This window comes from Brassica oleracea, chromosome C8, assembly GCF_000695525.1.
Source record: "Brassica oleracea var. oleracea cultivar TO1000 chromosome C8, BOL, whole genome shotgun sequence".
Lineage (NCBI taxonomy): Eukaryota > Viridiplantae > Streptophyta > Magnoliopsida > Brassicales > Brassicaceae > Brassica > Brassica oleracea.
Window position 1 is genome coordinate 11,567,506 of NC_027755.1, and position 12,210 is coordinate 11,579,715.

The following is a 12,210-nucleotide window of genomic DNA, read 5'->3' on the forward strand; positions in this document are numbered from 1 at the left end:
ATTAGGATTTTTGATCTATTACCCTATGGTTTTGATTCATAAAGATTAGGGTTTTAAGGTTTCATTCTTTATCAATCAATCCATGTTCGATTATGGGTTCTTAGGTTTTGAATTACCTTTTAACCTTAGATGATTGTTGAATCGGACCACCAAAGGAGTTGAGCCGCGAGCTGCACACGAACGGGACGCGAGCTGGAATGGATCGAGTCGCTTCTATCGGGTCGTGGACGTCCTTTGTTGCTTGATCGGGAACGCCTTGATCGTCGGACGCGAGCTGTCTGATGTTGTCGCGAACGAGGAAGAGGTCGCGTGCTGGAGCTGCTCTCGCGTCGCGAACGTCTGAGCTAGGATCATGAACGCCTTGGGCTGAAGCTGATCGGGGACGCGAGCTGGAACAAATGTGGGAACAAGAGACGCGATCGGGGTTTAGGGTTCGTCGGATCGCCGGCTAGGGTTAGGGTTTTAGGGTTTTCCGATTTGGGTATTAGCTTATGGATTTATAGTTTCGTACTGATAACGTGTTATAAAAGTAATGGAAAAGTCTATCTTTATTCATAACGTAGAAGTTCCTTATATAGAAGATTATACCGTCATAGATAAATGAAAAGATTACAAATCATAATCTTTTGGTTATAAACCATCAACAATCTGGTTCATAACAAACAAACAAATATCTTTTATTAGCTGAAACCACGTGTGTATCGCTAGATTTAGATGCAGGCTATAATTATCACTCATTAATCTCTCTATTTATTCCTTACCAATACTTGGCGGTTACTACAACACAACGCATCATCATGGTGTCTTATCTCCGAGTCTCCCTTTCCTTCATATTCTCGGCTTTGCTAATCTCACCGGCTGTCTCGCAGTCATGTTCGTCACAGACATTTTCCGGCGACAAATCATACCCTCACTGTCTCGCCCTCCCCAACCTCAAAGCCTTCCTCCATTACTCCTATGACGCTGCCAACACAACTCTCGCCGTTGTTTTCTCTGCTCCGCCGTCAAAGCCCGGCGGTTGGATCGCGTGGGCGATTAACCCTAAAGCCACCGGCATGGCTGGATCTCAAGCACTCGTCGCCTCAAAAGACTCAAAAACAGGTGTTGCCTCCGTGACGACGCTTAACATCATCTCATACAGCTCGCTTGTCCCGGGAAAGCTATCTTTTGAGGTATGGGACGTAAAGGCGGAGGAGGAGGCGGCCGGAACTTTAAGAATCTTCGCGAAGGTTAAGGTTCCGGCGGATTTAGCGGCGAATGGGAAGGTTAACCAGGTTTGGCAGGTTGGACCTGGAGTGTCACCTAACGGGAGGATACAGCCACACGATTTCAACACTCCGAATCTTAACGCTGTTGGATCGCTCGATCTGAGCGGTGCCACTACAGGGGTATTTGCCTCCGGCGGCGGCGGTGCTGGAAACTCAAGGATTCATAAGAGAAACGTGAGTTTGATTCTACTTTTGAAACCATTTTTTCTTTTAAGAATTAACAATTTGAATATGAATCTGACAGATCCATGGGATATTGAATGCGGTGAGTTGGGGAATTTTGTTTCCGATTGGAGCAATGATAGCAAGATACATGAGAATATTTGAATCCGCAGATCCTGCTTGGTTTTACGTCCACGTGTCATGTCAGTTCTCTGCTTATGTCATCGGTGTTGCCGGATGGGCCACCGGACTCAAGCTCGGCTCCGAGTCTAAGGGAATTCAGTTCAGCAGTCATCGCAACATCGGCATTGCTCTCTTCGCTATAGCAACGCTTCAGGTAAACCAATGCTAATCCTCATTAGATTCATTTGTGTGGAAACACTGCGCCTGGGCCAATAGAAAAAGATGTGTTTGTTCTCTTGTTCAACTATATGTTTGTCTTGTTTAAAGATGTTTGCGATGCTGTTGCGGCCGCGGAAGGACCACAAGTTGAGATTTTTTTGGAATATTTACCACCATGGAGGTGGATACTCTATCCTTATCCTTGGAATCATCAATGTTTTCAAAGGTCTTAGCATCTTGAACCCAGAGCATACTTACAAGACTGCTTATATCGCTGTGATTGCTACTTTGGGAGGCATTACTTTGCTCTTGGAAGCTGTTACTTGGGTCATTGTCCTCAAGAGAAAATCTGCTAATTCGAACCACCCTCCCAAGCCCTGAGTAATTCAAATGATCGCTCTTTTTATCTCTTTAAGTTACAAATGCGTTGCTTTATCTCCCACTTTTGATTCATCTCTAGACGTGGCTTGTGTTTGATGATGTTGACTTTTGGTGTTTATGTATAGTAGGAGAAAAAACCTCATGTATTAGTGTTTCTTCTTTGTAGCTTTGTCTTTTGTTTCCTTGTTTATGTGACTGGCTCAGAAGTTTTATTTTGTAGGATTATTTTTTATCATTCATGTTTAGTAAAATCCCCACTAAAAATAATTTCAAAATTAATTAAGACAAATTCAAAAACTCTAAAGTGTACGAGCTTGCCTTCCGGCTTTACTTGTGGGGCACAACACCTGTCATAAAGTTCTTATTTTCGGTATTTTTCTAAGCAAGTGTTTTAACTTTATAGCGTCCACCTACTAATCACTTTTAGTTACAACGTCTTTCTTTTTAATTCTTTTCTTTTTGTGCAGAATGAAATTCAATTTTTTTTTTTAACACTAATTTATGATGATCTTACAATTATGATATGAGAAAGATTACATAAACGATTCGACAACCGACAATACTACCTGCCTTATGAAGACCTACGCCTAACTGCATCACCTGAGCCGTCGTATGACGATCCACGTCTGGCCAGATTTACTTGCACCATGTTGAAGATCTCTTGTAAGCATTTCTTCCGTAATCTGCATAATTGTTTAATAAATCGTTATCTCCGGGACTTGAAACCTGGATTTTCTGTAATTTGCAGTAAATTGCATAGTGTGGAATTCGAACCCCATACCTGAGTGTAGAAGCCTTTGAACCTTAACAAGTAGGCTACGCTGCTTCCGCGATAAAATTCAAATTCTAGTGGAGATCTCTTTTTAAGTTTTCAACGTTTTGTTTTTTTTTTTTCTAAAAGTTTTCAACGTTTCCACTTTCTTTCGTAAAGGTGGGGGGTCTTTCCTGGATTGACTCGTTGACACAAGTCACCCTCGAACAAAATAAAAATAATGTACTAAACAGAATCTTTATATATGGCGTATTTGGTTTGTAGTGTGTGAGAGTTAAAACGCTCTTAGAACCGACAACTGTCGATAAACTAGTAAGAAGAAGATATGAGAATTCGTCGGTGGGTCGAGACAAAAACGTTTATTAGATCATAGAATCGTTCGGTCGATTTACAAATAAGGAAATAAGTGGTAGAAAGCAAGCTGGCGAAAGCTAGTTCGCCGGAAGGTACAAGTCGGCGAGAAACAGAAATGAAACCCTAGTTCTAGCCGAAAGTAAGTGTCTGGTGATTTGCGGATCCCTTTCTCGTTGCTTCTTGCTTCTCTTATATAGGCGATCAGTCGATGACCTAATTCGTCTTCGCTTGATGGGCCTTCTGTCGATTGGGCTAAGCTGTAGGGCCGCTGGTTCGAGTCGTCGAACCGACCGCTTTCAGTCGCTTGTTTGATCGACTTAAAGTAGTCTTGAGCCAAGTTGATCGGTCGCAGACGAGCCGAATCTTTTCCACAAGGTCATGGCTCGGGACAACTATCCTGTGGGCCTTTTGGGAGTCAGGCCCATACCCAACAGTAAGTCCCCCTAGTTCACTGGTGAGTAGCGTAGTCGACTCAGTTAATTTGGAAGTAAGGTCTGAAGGCTAGATGTTCTAGATTCGTGATCTCGCTCATTTCTTCGATTGGATGCGTCACGCATCTTCTTGCGACTGATCGCTGGATGCTGTGTCTGGGCGTCGAGTCGTTGGATTTCGTCGGTTTGGGCAAACCGACGGTTTTCTTCGGTTTTGGGCATAACCACTGGTTTTGGCCTAAACTGGTTCCGGTCTGCCTCGAAAAGTCGAAGAGTCGCGAGACAGCGTGGATGTCCATGCGCTTTAATGGGCCCATCTAGGCCCGTTTAGCCCTAATGATGACGCCTTGGGAGACGCGGTACCCTTTCCTTATAAATACCCTTCTCGCCTTTCATTCTTCTCATTCTTCTGCAGACTCAGGTACTTTCTCTCTCCTCTCTTCCACTTCTCTCTCTAGCTTTTGATCGTAGATCTTTTTAGGAAGCGTACGAGTTGTTCTCGATAATCTTCATGTCGTCGGGCGGTAGGTTATCTCGTGAACAAAAAGGGAAAGCAGTGGCGGCTAGTTCGAATCCTAGTTCGAGTCCTGTGAGGGACGCAGTCGGAGATCCTCTCGCCACACTTGAGTCGATTCATCGCGAGGCTATGATGGATACTGAGAATATGGACACGCCGCAGTGAGCTTTGGTTGCCGAGTCAGCGAGGCAACTTCGCGAAGAAAGAGTGCACGCCGCATCCGATGCTCAGGATTGCGCGAGAGACGGTCGTGCGGAGCGAGTGACGGGGAAGATACTCCTCCTGACTTTGTTCCAACCTGCTACCATCCTGGTGGGATCTTCGAGGAACTTCCATCATTAGCGTCGGAGTTGATGCATTCTCCGACCGCAAAGGGACAGTCTTGGGGAAACGTCGAACAGACTTGGTCGACTCCGAGCAGTGTGAAGATTCTACTCAGAAGGTGTAGCGGAGTCGGGGTGACTTTTCTTATCCCCACGAAGGCTCATAGGCCGTGGTCTCTGCCGATAGGGTTCTAGTGTGTTTATGAGTCATACTTTGAAGATGAGACGAGACTCTGGTTCACGATTCCTCGACTCCTGACGTCCTATGCGAGGCGTCGCGATGCAGCAATTTCCCAATTCCTGAATGGCTCATTTCGTCTTGCAGTCGCGATGATGGTGAAGGCAGCAGAGATCGATGTGTTGATGAGCGTCCGAGCTTTCGAGGAGCTGACGTATCTTAAATCGATGGGAGAGGGACTTTTCTCGATTCAGATGAGGCCGAACTATAACGTGATGGCTGGACATCCCAACAAGACGTCTTACTGGCAGCGTTATTATTTCTTCGTTAAGTCGGATGGGTTTTCCTTTGAAGACCCGCCCGACGACAGCTTTCGAGCTTTATGGAACCCCAATCTTGGTAGAATGCAATCATTAGTAAGTGATGACTTTGATTTCTCGTTTCTTATCACTTCTCTTTTTTGTTGTGCAGTTGACCATCCGGATACGGCCACTTATCCCGAAGAGTTCATAGCGAGTGCTCGCGCTGTCGCATCGCTTTCTCAAGATCGATGGGAGAACATCACTGTCGAGAAGATTCGACGTCTTTCCGACAGGATTTCCAAAAGTAAGCTTACACGTACATTTCTGTTGTTCTTTTATTTCGTCATGATAACTCGAACGTTCGACTCCTCGCAGGGGAATGGAGGTCTGACCTATTTCCCACTGTTGTTGGCAACAAGCGATGGCTTTCGTTGTTTACTAAAGCAGAGCAGAAGCAGATCAACGCAGCTAGGAAAATGAAGGCATTACCGGATCTGAGTGCGATTCTTGGAAAGAGGTTGGGGGGTTCGTCGAGTAATGAACCAATGGTAGTTTTTAGCGAGGCGATTCGAGAAGAAACTTTGGCTGCGAGTCCTCGTTCGGCAGCGGTCCCCGATCCATTGGATACCGAGCTCGCGGAGGAGAGCCTTGCTCCAGAGGTCGTTGAACCGGAGAAGGTTAATAAGAAAGGAAAAGAAGTGGGCTGCTTCCGGTCCTTCCGTTTCATCAGTCGAAGGGGTTTGGCGGATGCGCAATCAGACGAGCCTCCTAAGAAAAAGACGAAGAAAAAGAAGAAGAAGAAGTGATGCGCCTCAGTTCATGGATCAGTACATGAAACCGGACCAGACTGAAGATCAGACCGTTCAGAACGACTCAGCCGAGGTTCGTCTATCCGACCTTGACGATCAGGACGTTCGAGCTGTGTATCGTCTCGACCCGCTTACATCTGGAATGGAGCTTCAGCCAGATCCACGACCAGATGTCCGAACTAACCGCACCAGAGCTCGTCCTTCCCAACCATCTCGACAAGCCAAAGCCAACAGCCGAGCCAGACTTGACTTAGGTCGTGAGGTTTCCCAAAACGGTCACGACTTCTCTCTTTTGGGCCGTTTGGTTCGTACTAAGTGTCCTAAAGGCCAAACCGACGGACTGTCTTCCATGTCTGACGCACTGAAGGATTTCTATCACTCAGATTTCTCTAAGGCACGAATTATCAAGCTATCTGAGGACTTAGGCCGCATCAGTGCACTGCTTGATCACCCGGCGGACTGTCCAGACCGTCCCGCGTTCGTCCAGCTCCTTACCGTGATCGAACCAACTTGGTCGGATGAATCTAGACATCAGCCGAAGGGTCACCTTGACCAGATCTGATCTGAAGAGTTTATTTGACTGCCTTTCAACATTCTCAGTCAACTTTGTCATTTCCTAAGTGTTTTATTTATGTCTTGTTTTGACCACAAGTAGTATAAGTATGTAAACTCTTTCTCATAATCAATGAATCGATTTTCTTTCAAAGTTTATGAGTTTATCTCTTTGTTCTTCGCTTAGAACAGTCTTGTTTCTTGTCGAGTGATTCTCCAAGTAAACAAATCTACCCTTGTTGGTCTTGACGTAACATTTTAAACCACAATCGAAGCCGGTAGTATCAAGAGGTCTTTCCACAACCTTTTGTGTCGCCTTTCAAACCACCTAGTTCTCCCATTTTTGGTGAGTTCATATCCAAAATCCCGTTGAGTGATCCTGTCCGAATCTAGGACGTATCAAAGTGGTATCAGAGCCACTCAACCGGTACTATCTATCCATCAATCTTCTCATCTTCCATTTTTTTCTAACTCTTTTCATCTTCTTCTTTCTATCTCAAATCCGGGCCATCTCTTTACCAGTCACTAGTTTATAAAAAAAAAAGAAAAGAGATCTATATAAAAAAAAAAAAAAAGAGAAAAAGAATCAAAAAGTTCGATTAGTGGCTAGGTGGTGGAAGAGAAATCCTGCTGGCTGAAGAGAAACCCAACCTTATAGTGGTTAAAACGGATTTCAAAACCAAAGCTCTTATCTTTCTGTCTTAAACTACCCCCGTTTGCTTGGAGATCCCAACTTGTTACTAGTCTTGTTCTCTTAGAACTTTGAGAGACAACTTATTGAGTGACCATCCAAATTCAGAGAGAAACACTAAGAGTGGGCAAGTTCAAACACCTGAGTGTGTGAGGAATTTTGTGTACTAATCTCTTGTGTTAAGCTTTTCAGGAACTATGGAGAGTGAAGAAGATAGGAACCAAACCGGGAATTCTTATGATGGTTTATCTAACTTGCAGATGAGAGCTCTCAATGATTCTATGGCTAACCTTATGAATGCAGGTTTGGAACAGATCCATCTCAGACTTTATGAGATCCAAAGTAGCCAACCAGCCCAAACTAGAACCAGGCGAGATCGCCCACGGAGGAACGGACGGCCGAATGAAGAAGTCGGAGAGGAGGAGAACCAAGACGATCGTTCCATCAATCGTCCTAGGAGAGGTACCCAAAACCGTGATCAAGGTAATGTCAATCCTTTTGCTAGAACTGAACGAACTGATGAGGGTTTAGGTGGAGTGAAACTTAAGATCCCAACTTTTGATGGTAAAAACGATCCAGATGCTTTCCTTGAATGAGAAAGAAAAATTGAACTTGTTTTTAATTGTCAAAATTTCTTTAAAATGAAAAAGGTTAGATTGGCCGCAGCTGAGTTTGTTGCTATGCTATTAACTGGTATGATCAAGTTGTGACTCACAGGAAAAGGAATGGCGGGCCACCAATCTCTACTTGGGACGAGCTCTCGGCCTTGACGAGGAGACAGTTTGTTCAAGAACATTACCACCGGGAACTCCACCAACGAATCAGACGTCTACTTCAAGGAACCAAATCTGTGGAGGACTATCACCAAGAGATGGAGGTCTTGATGCTCAAAGCGGATGTGGACGAGCCCTTAGACGCCACCATGGCCAGATTCCTTTCAGGTCTCAACCGAGACATTCAAGATCGAATAGAGATTCAGGAGTATGCTAGAATGGAACAAATGCTACACAAAGCCATTCTGATCGAGCATCAAACCAAAAGAAAGAACTACTCTAAACCGTCCTTCGCCCCCAAACCTAGCTATCAAGACAAAGGTAAGTCTCCAATCACAACAAATACTGCTTTTAAGACTAATGCCCCGGTTCGTGTTGACAAAAGTAAAGCAGCTACGACTAACAATCAGGCAAGAGACATTCGGTGCTATAGATGTCAAGGCCTTGGCCACTACGCCAGCAAATGTCCAAACTAGAAAGTGATGATCCTCTTGGAAAATGGAGAGGTTGAGTCCGAGGATGACAAGGACGATATGGAGGACAAGGAAGATCACGGTCCTATCTTTGATGAGGAGGAAGAGTCCTTCGATTACCCACACCAAGGGCCACTTCTAGTGGCCAGAAGGTCCATAAGTAAAGGCATTGGTCCGATCTTTGACGAACACTCGGATACAGACCTAGACCCGGCCTTTGATGAGACACTTGAGCCGATCTTTGATGAGAGCATACATCTCGACTATCCAGCTCTCGGGCCACTCCTTGTTACAAGACGAACGTTGACGTCAAACCCAAAACCAATGAACGAGAACAAATGGAGAATCTTTTCCATTCTCGATGTTTAGTTTCAGAAAAAGTTTATTCTTTGATTATTGATGGTGGAAGTTGCACTAATATTGCTAGTGATTCTCTTGTCAGGAAGCTTGGACTCGTAAACAAACCCCTTCCTCGACCGTTCAAATTGGAATGGTTGATTGAACGAAACTGGCGAACAGTATGTGCGGAAACAGGTCGCGGTTCCTCTCACTATTGGTTGATATGAGGACGAAGTTCCTTGTAACGTCCTTCCCATGGACGCATGCCATATCCTGCTAGGACGACCATGGCAGTTTGACAAGAAGACGATGCATGACGGATACACAAACCGACACTCTTTTGATCATAAGGGAAAGAAGATCACTTTGGTCTCCCTCTCACCGGGCGAAGTCCATCAAGATCAGCTCCAAATAAAGAAGAGCCGAGACAAAGAGTCCAAACAATCCGAACCAGAGGTATCTCCTAGAAATTCAAACTTCTTTATCAAAGGAAGCCAGGTAAAGAAATCCTTAAGCTCCCAAAAGCCGTTTCTTTTACTTGTATACAAAGAAACTCTAATGGCTTCCTCTTCTAACATTGCACCGGAAATTCCGAGTGATCTGAAAGTTGTTTTGCAGGAATTCTCTGATGTGTTTCCAGATGAGAACCCTAAGGGCTTGCCACCAGTAAGAGGCATTGAACACCAGATTGACTTCGTCCCGGGTGCGTATCTTCCGAACCGGCCAGCTTACCAAACCAATCCCGTTGAGACAAAGGAATATCAGAGACAGATTGGAGAACTTCTTGAGAAGGGTTACATCAGGGAAAGCCTTAGTCCTTGTGCCGTTCCTGTCCTCCTTGTGCCCAAAAAGGACGGTTCTTGGTGCATGTGCGTAGATTGCCGAGCAATCAACAACATTTCAGTAAAGTATAGGCATCCAATCCGTAGGCATGATGACATGCTTGATGAGTTGCATGGTTTTTCTGTTTTCTCTAATGTTGATTTGAAAAGTGGTTATCACCAAATTCGCATGAAAGAAGGTGATGAATGGAAAATTGCATTCAAAACGAATCTAGGATTGTATGAATGGCTTGTCATGCCATTTGGTCTTACTAATGCACCTAGTACGCTCATGCGATTGATGATTCATATCTTGCGGTCATTTATTGGCCATTTTGTTGTTGTCTACTTTGATGATATTCTCATTTACAGCAAGAATCTTGATGATCACAAATTACACTTGAAATCTGTTCTTGAAGTCCTTAGAAAAGAACGTTTGTTTGCTAATCTTGGTAAGTGTTCTTTTGGGACAGATCACGTGGTCTTCTTAGGCTTTGTTGTAGGTGCAGATGGACTCAGGGTGGACGAGGAAAAGATCAAGGCCATCCGAGACTGGCCCAGTCCAACGACCGTGGGCGAGGTGAGAAGCTTTCACGGCCTGGCCAGGTTCTATCGAAGGTTTGTCCAGAACTTCAGCTCTATAGGCGCCCCTCTCACCGAAGTGATCAAGAAGAACGTTGGATTCAAGTGGGAACATGCCCAAGAAGAGGCGTTCCAGATCCTCAAAAGGAAGTTGACTCAAGCCCCATTATTTGTTCTTCCTGATTTTTCTAAGACACTTGAAATCGAATGTGATGCCTCGGGTGTAGGTATTGGTGCTGTCTTGATGCAGGATAGGAAACCCATTGCTTATTTCAGTGAGAAGCTTGGAGGAGCCACGCTCAACTATCTCACTTATGACCAGGAACTGTATGCTTTGGTCTGGGCCCTTCAGACGTGGCAGCACTACCTTTGGCCTAAGGAGTTAGTAATCCATACAGATCACCAGTCTTCGAACATGCACGTTGGGTCGAGTTCATTGAGACCTTTCCTTATGTAATCAAGTACAAGCAAGGTAAGAAAAACGTGGTAGCTGATGCCTTGTCCAGAAGGTACGTTCTTCTGTCCACTCTTGAGACCAAGTTGCTTGGTTTCGAGTTTATTAAAGACTTGTATGCAACTGATCCATACTTCAAGGAAATTTTCAGAAAAATGTTCCAAGGTTGCCTATGGGAAGTATTATAAAGTTTCGGATTTCCTATTCATTGATAACCGTATTTGTGTTCCCCAATGTTCTTTGAAGGAGTTGTTTGTCAGGGAATCTCACGGAGGATGCTTGATGGGACATTTCGGAATCAAGAAAACCTACAAGGTGGTTGATGAGCACTTCTATTGGCCGAGTCTCATGAAAGATGTGGAGAGGATATGCAACCGATGTGTGGTGTGCAAGAAGGCCAAGTCCAAAGTGAAAAACCAAGGTTTGTATTCAGCTTTATGTTGGGGTCAAAATCGGTCACGACGGAATCGATGTCCAAAAGTCCTTTAGAAAAACTGAATCTCGGTCAAAACTTCAAAAGCCGAGGAAACAAACAGCCGAAACGGATCGCCAGGCGAGCTCGACCGCGACACGAGCCAGCTCGCCCGGCGAACTCGGCCGTGACACGAGCCAGCTCGCCCGGCGAGCACGGCCGTGTTGCCGGTCGACTCGCCGGCGAGCTCAGCCGCGACACGAGCCAGCTCGCCCGACGAGAACCGCCGTGTTGCCGGTCGACTCACCGGCGAGCTCGATCGTGCCACGGATCGGCTCGCCTAGCGAGCGCGGCCAATTCTCAATGGACCATTCCGAACCCGGTCCCATCCCATAACCATGCATCTTCGTCCGAAGCTTCCGTAACTCAGTCCTCGGGTCCGTGGATACGACACCAATGTTCTGTCTAAAAAACATCGTCGAAAGTATTTGGGAAGTTGGACGACGGTGTGAATTTCGGTTCCCACAGTTTGGCGTTAGAAGGAGGGGAGGGTACAGATCTATCTCTCTCGCAACTACACACGCTCAGTCTGATATGACGACCAACGCTGACAAAGACCCGCAAACGCACGATGGAACTCCCGTCGATGCCAACGCTGATAAAACTCCAGCTGGAAACGTATCAACGGTCACTGCCGACACCGCGTTACTAGACAAATTGAAGGAAATGTTCTCCTCCGCTCAGAAAAAGACGGACGAACATGGAAAACTCGTGGCCTCTCTCGCAAAACAGATGGAAACCTTAACGGCGAAGGCCAGGAACAAAGCCCCGCGCGGAACCACAAGAGCCCGCAGCGGCAGAAGACTTGATTTCTAAACTCCGGGGAATCGAGCTGCACACGCGAACAAGGCATCCTCAGGCCAAAACCCTGATGAAACGCTCCAGCCAGGTGCACAGCCAACTGCAGAGAACCTTCCACCTCCTACCGGGAGCAACGAAGGAGAAGAAATCGAGCGCATCGCCCTGGATATAAGCGACCAGTCCGAGCACTCGGACGACGGTGCTGACATCCAACCAAGAAGAACGCGAAGCCAGTCCGCTCGGCAGGACGCGTCCTTCGAAAAACCCATGACCGAGGAAGAAGAAAACCTCTATCGGGTAGAACAGGAGGAGCTGGCCGAGAAGCAGGCGAGGATCCACCGCGGCCAACACAGACAAGCTCGCAAGGCTGCCAGAAATCCTGATGAGATCCACGATCTCCGCGAGTACATCGC

The 12,210-nt window shown here is 45.9% G+C and overlaps 3 protein-coding genes across 6 annotated transcripts in view; all 3 read left to right on the forward strand.

The window, feature by feature from the left end:
• The first annotated feature begins 735 nt into the window (after window positions 1–735).
• LOC106312164 (cytochrome b561 and DOMON domain-containing protein At4g12980) lies at window positions 736–2,388 on the forward strand. Its single transcript, XM_013749567.1, has 3 exons — window positions 736–1,442; window positions 1,513–1,767; window positions 1,881–2,388. The coding sequence occupies exons 1-3, from the start codon at window positions 798–800 to the stop codon at window positions 2,151–2,153; spliced, it is 1,173 nt and encodes a 390-aa protein (XP_013605021.1). The 5' UTR covers window positions 736–797; the 3' UTR covers window positions 2,154–2,388.
• A 395-nt stretch (window positions 2,389–2,783) lies between these two features.
• Window positions 2,784–6,981, forward strand: LOC106312165. Of its 4 annotated transcripts, none has more exons than XM_013749570.1 (3): window positions 2,784–2,816; window positions 2,902–2,964; window positions 5,200–6,981. In XM_013749570.1, exon 3 carries the CDS (start codon window positions 5,778–5,780, stop codon window positions 6,399–6,401), a length of 624 nt encoding a protein of 207 aa, XP_013605024.1. In that variant the 5' UTR covers window positions 2,784–2,816; window positions 2,902–2,964; window positions 5,200–5,777; the 3' UTR covers window positions 6,402–6,981. The 4 variants fall into 4 exon arrangements, with proteins under 4 accessions (XP_013605024.1, XP_013605025.1, XP_013605026.1 ...); XM_013749572.1 differs by lacking the exon at window positions 2,902–2,964 and having other exon boundaries at window positions 2,799–2,816; window positions 5,200–5,334; window positions 5,406–6,981; XM_013749571.1 differs by lacking the exon at window positions 2,902–2,964 and having other exon boundaries at window positions 2,793–2,816.
• The window catches only part of LOC106312166, a 13,482-nt gene continuing 8,253 nt past the window's right edge, over window positions 6,982–12,210 (forward strand). Inside the window, exon 1 of the mRNA XM_013749573.1 lies at window positions 6,982–7,565. Coding sequence (XP_013605027.1) covers window positions 7,280–7,565 — 286 coding nt within the window. The 5' untranslated portion in view covers window positions 6,982–7,279. The remainder of the gene's footprint in view (window positions 7,566–12,210) is intronic.

Excerpts from the sequence above, each read along its gene's own strand:
- LOC106312164 (XM_013749567.1), top strand. The coding sequence starts at position 798 with ATGGTGTCTTATCTCCGAGTCTCCCTTTCCTTCATATTCTCGGCTTTG. Across the intron at positions 1,443-1,512 it reads CAAGGATTCATAAGAGAAAC|ATCCATGGGATATTGAATGC; the intron begins GTGAGTTTGATT and ends TGAATCTGACAG. Across the intron at positions 1,768-1,880 it reads TCGCTATAGCAACGCTTCAG|ATGTTTGCGATGCTGTTGCG; the intron begins GTAAACCAATGC and ends TCTTGTTTAAAG.
- LOC106312165 (XM_013749569.1), top strand. The coding sequence starts at position 4,881 with ATGATGGTGAAGGCAGCAGAGATCGATGTGTTGATGAGCGTCCGAGCT. Across the intron at positions 5,335-5,405 it reads TTCCGACAGGATTTCCAAAA|GGGAATGGAGGTCTGACCTA; the intron begins GTAAGCTTACAC and ends GACTCCTCGCAG.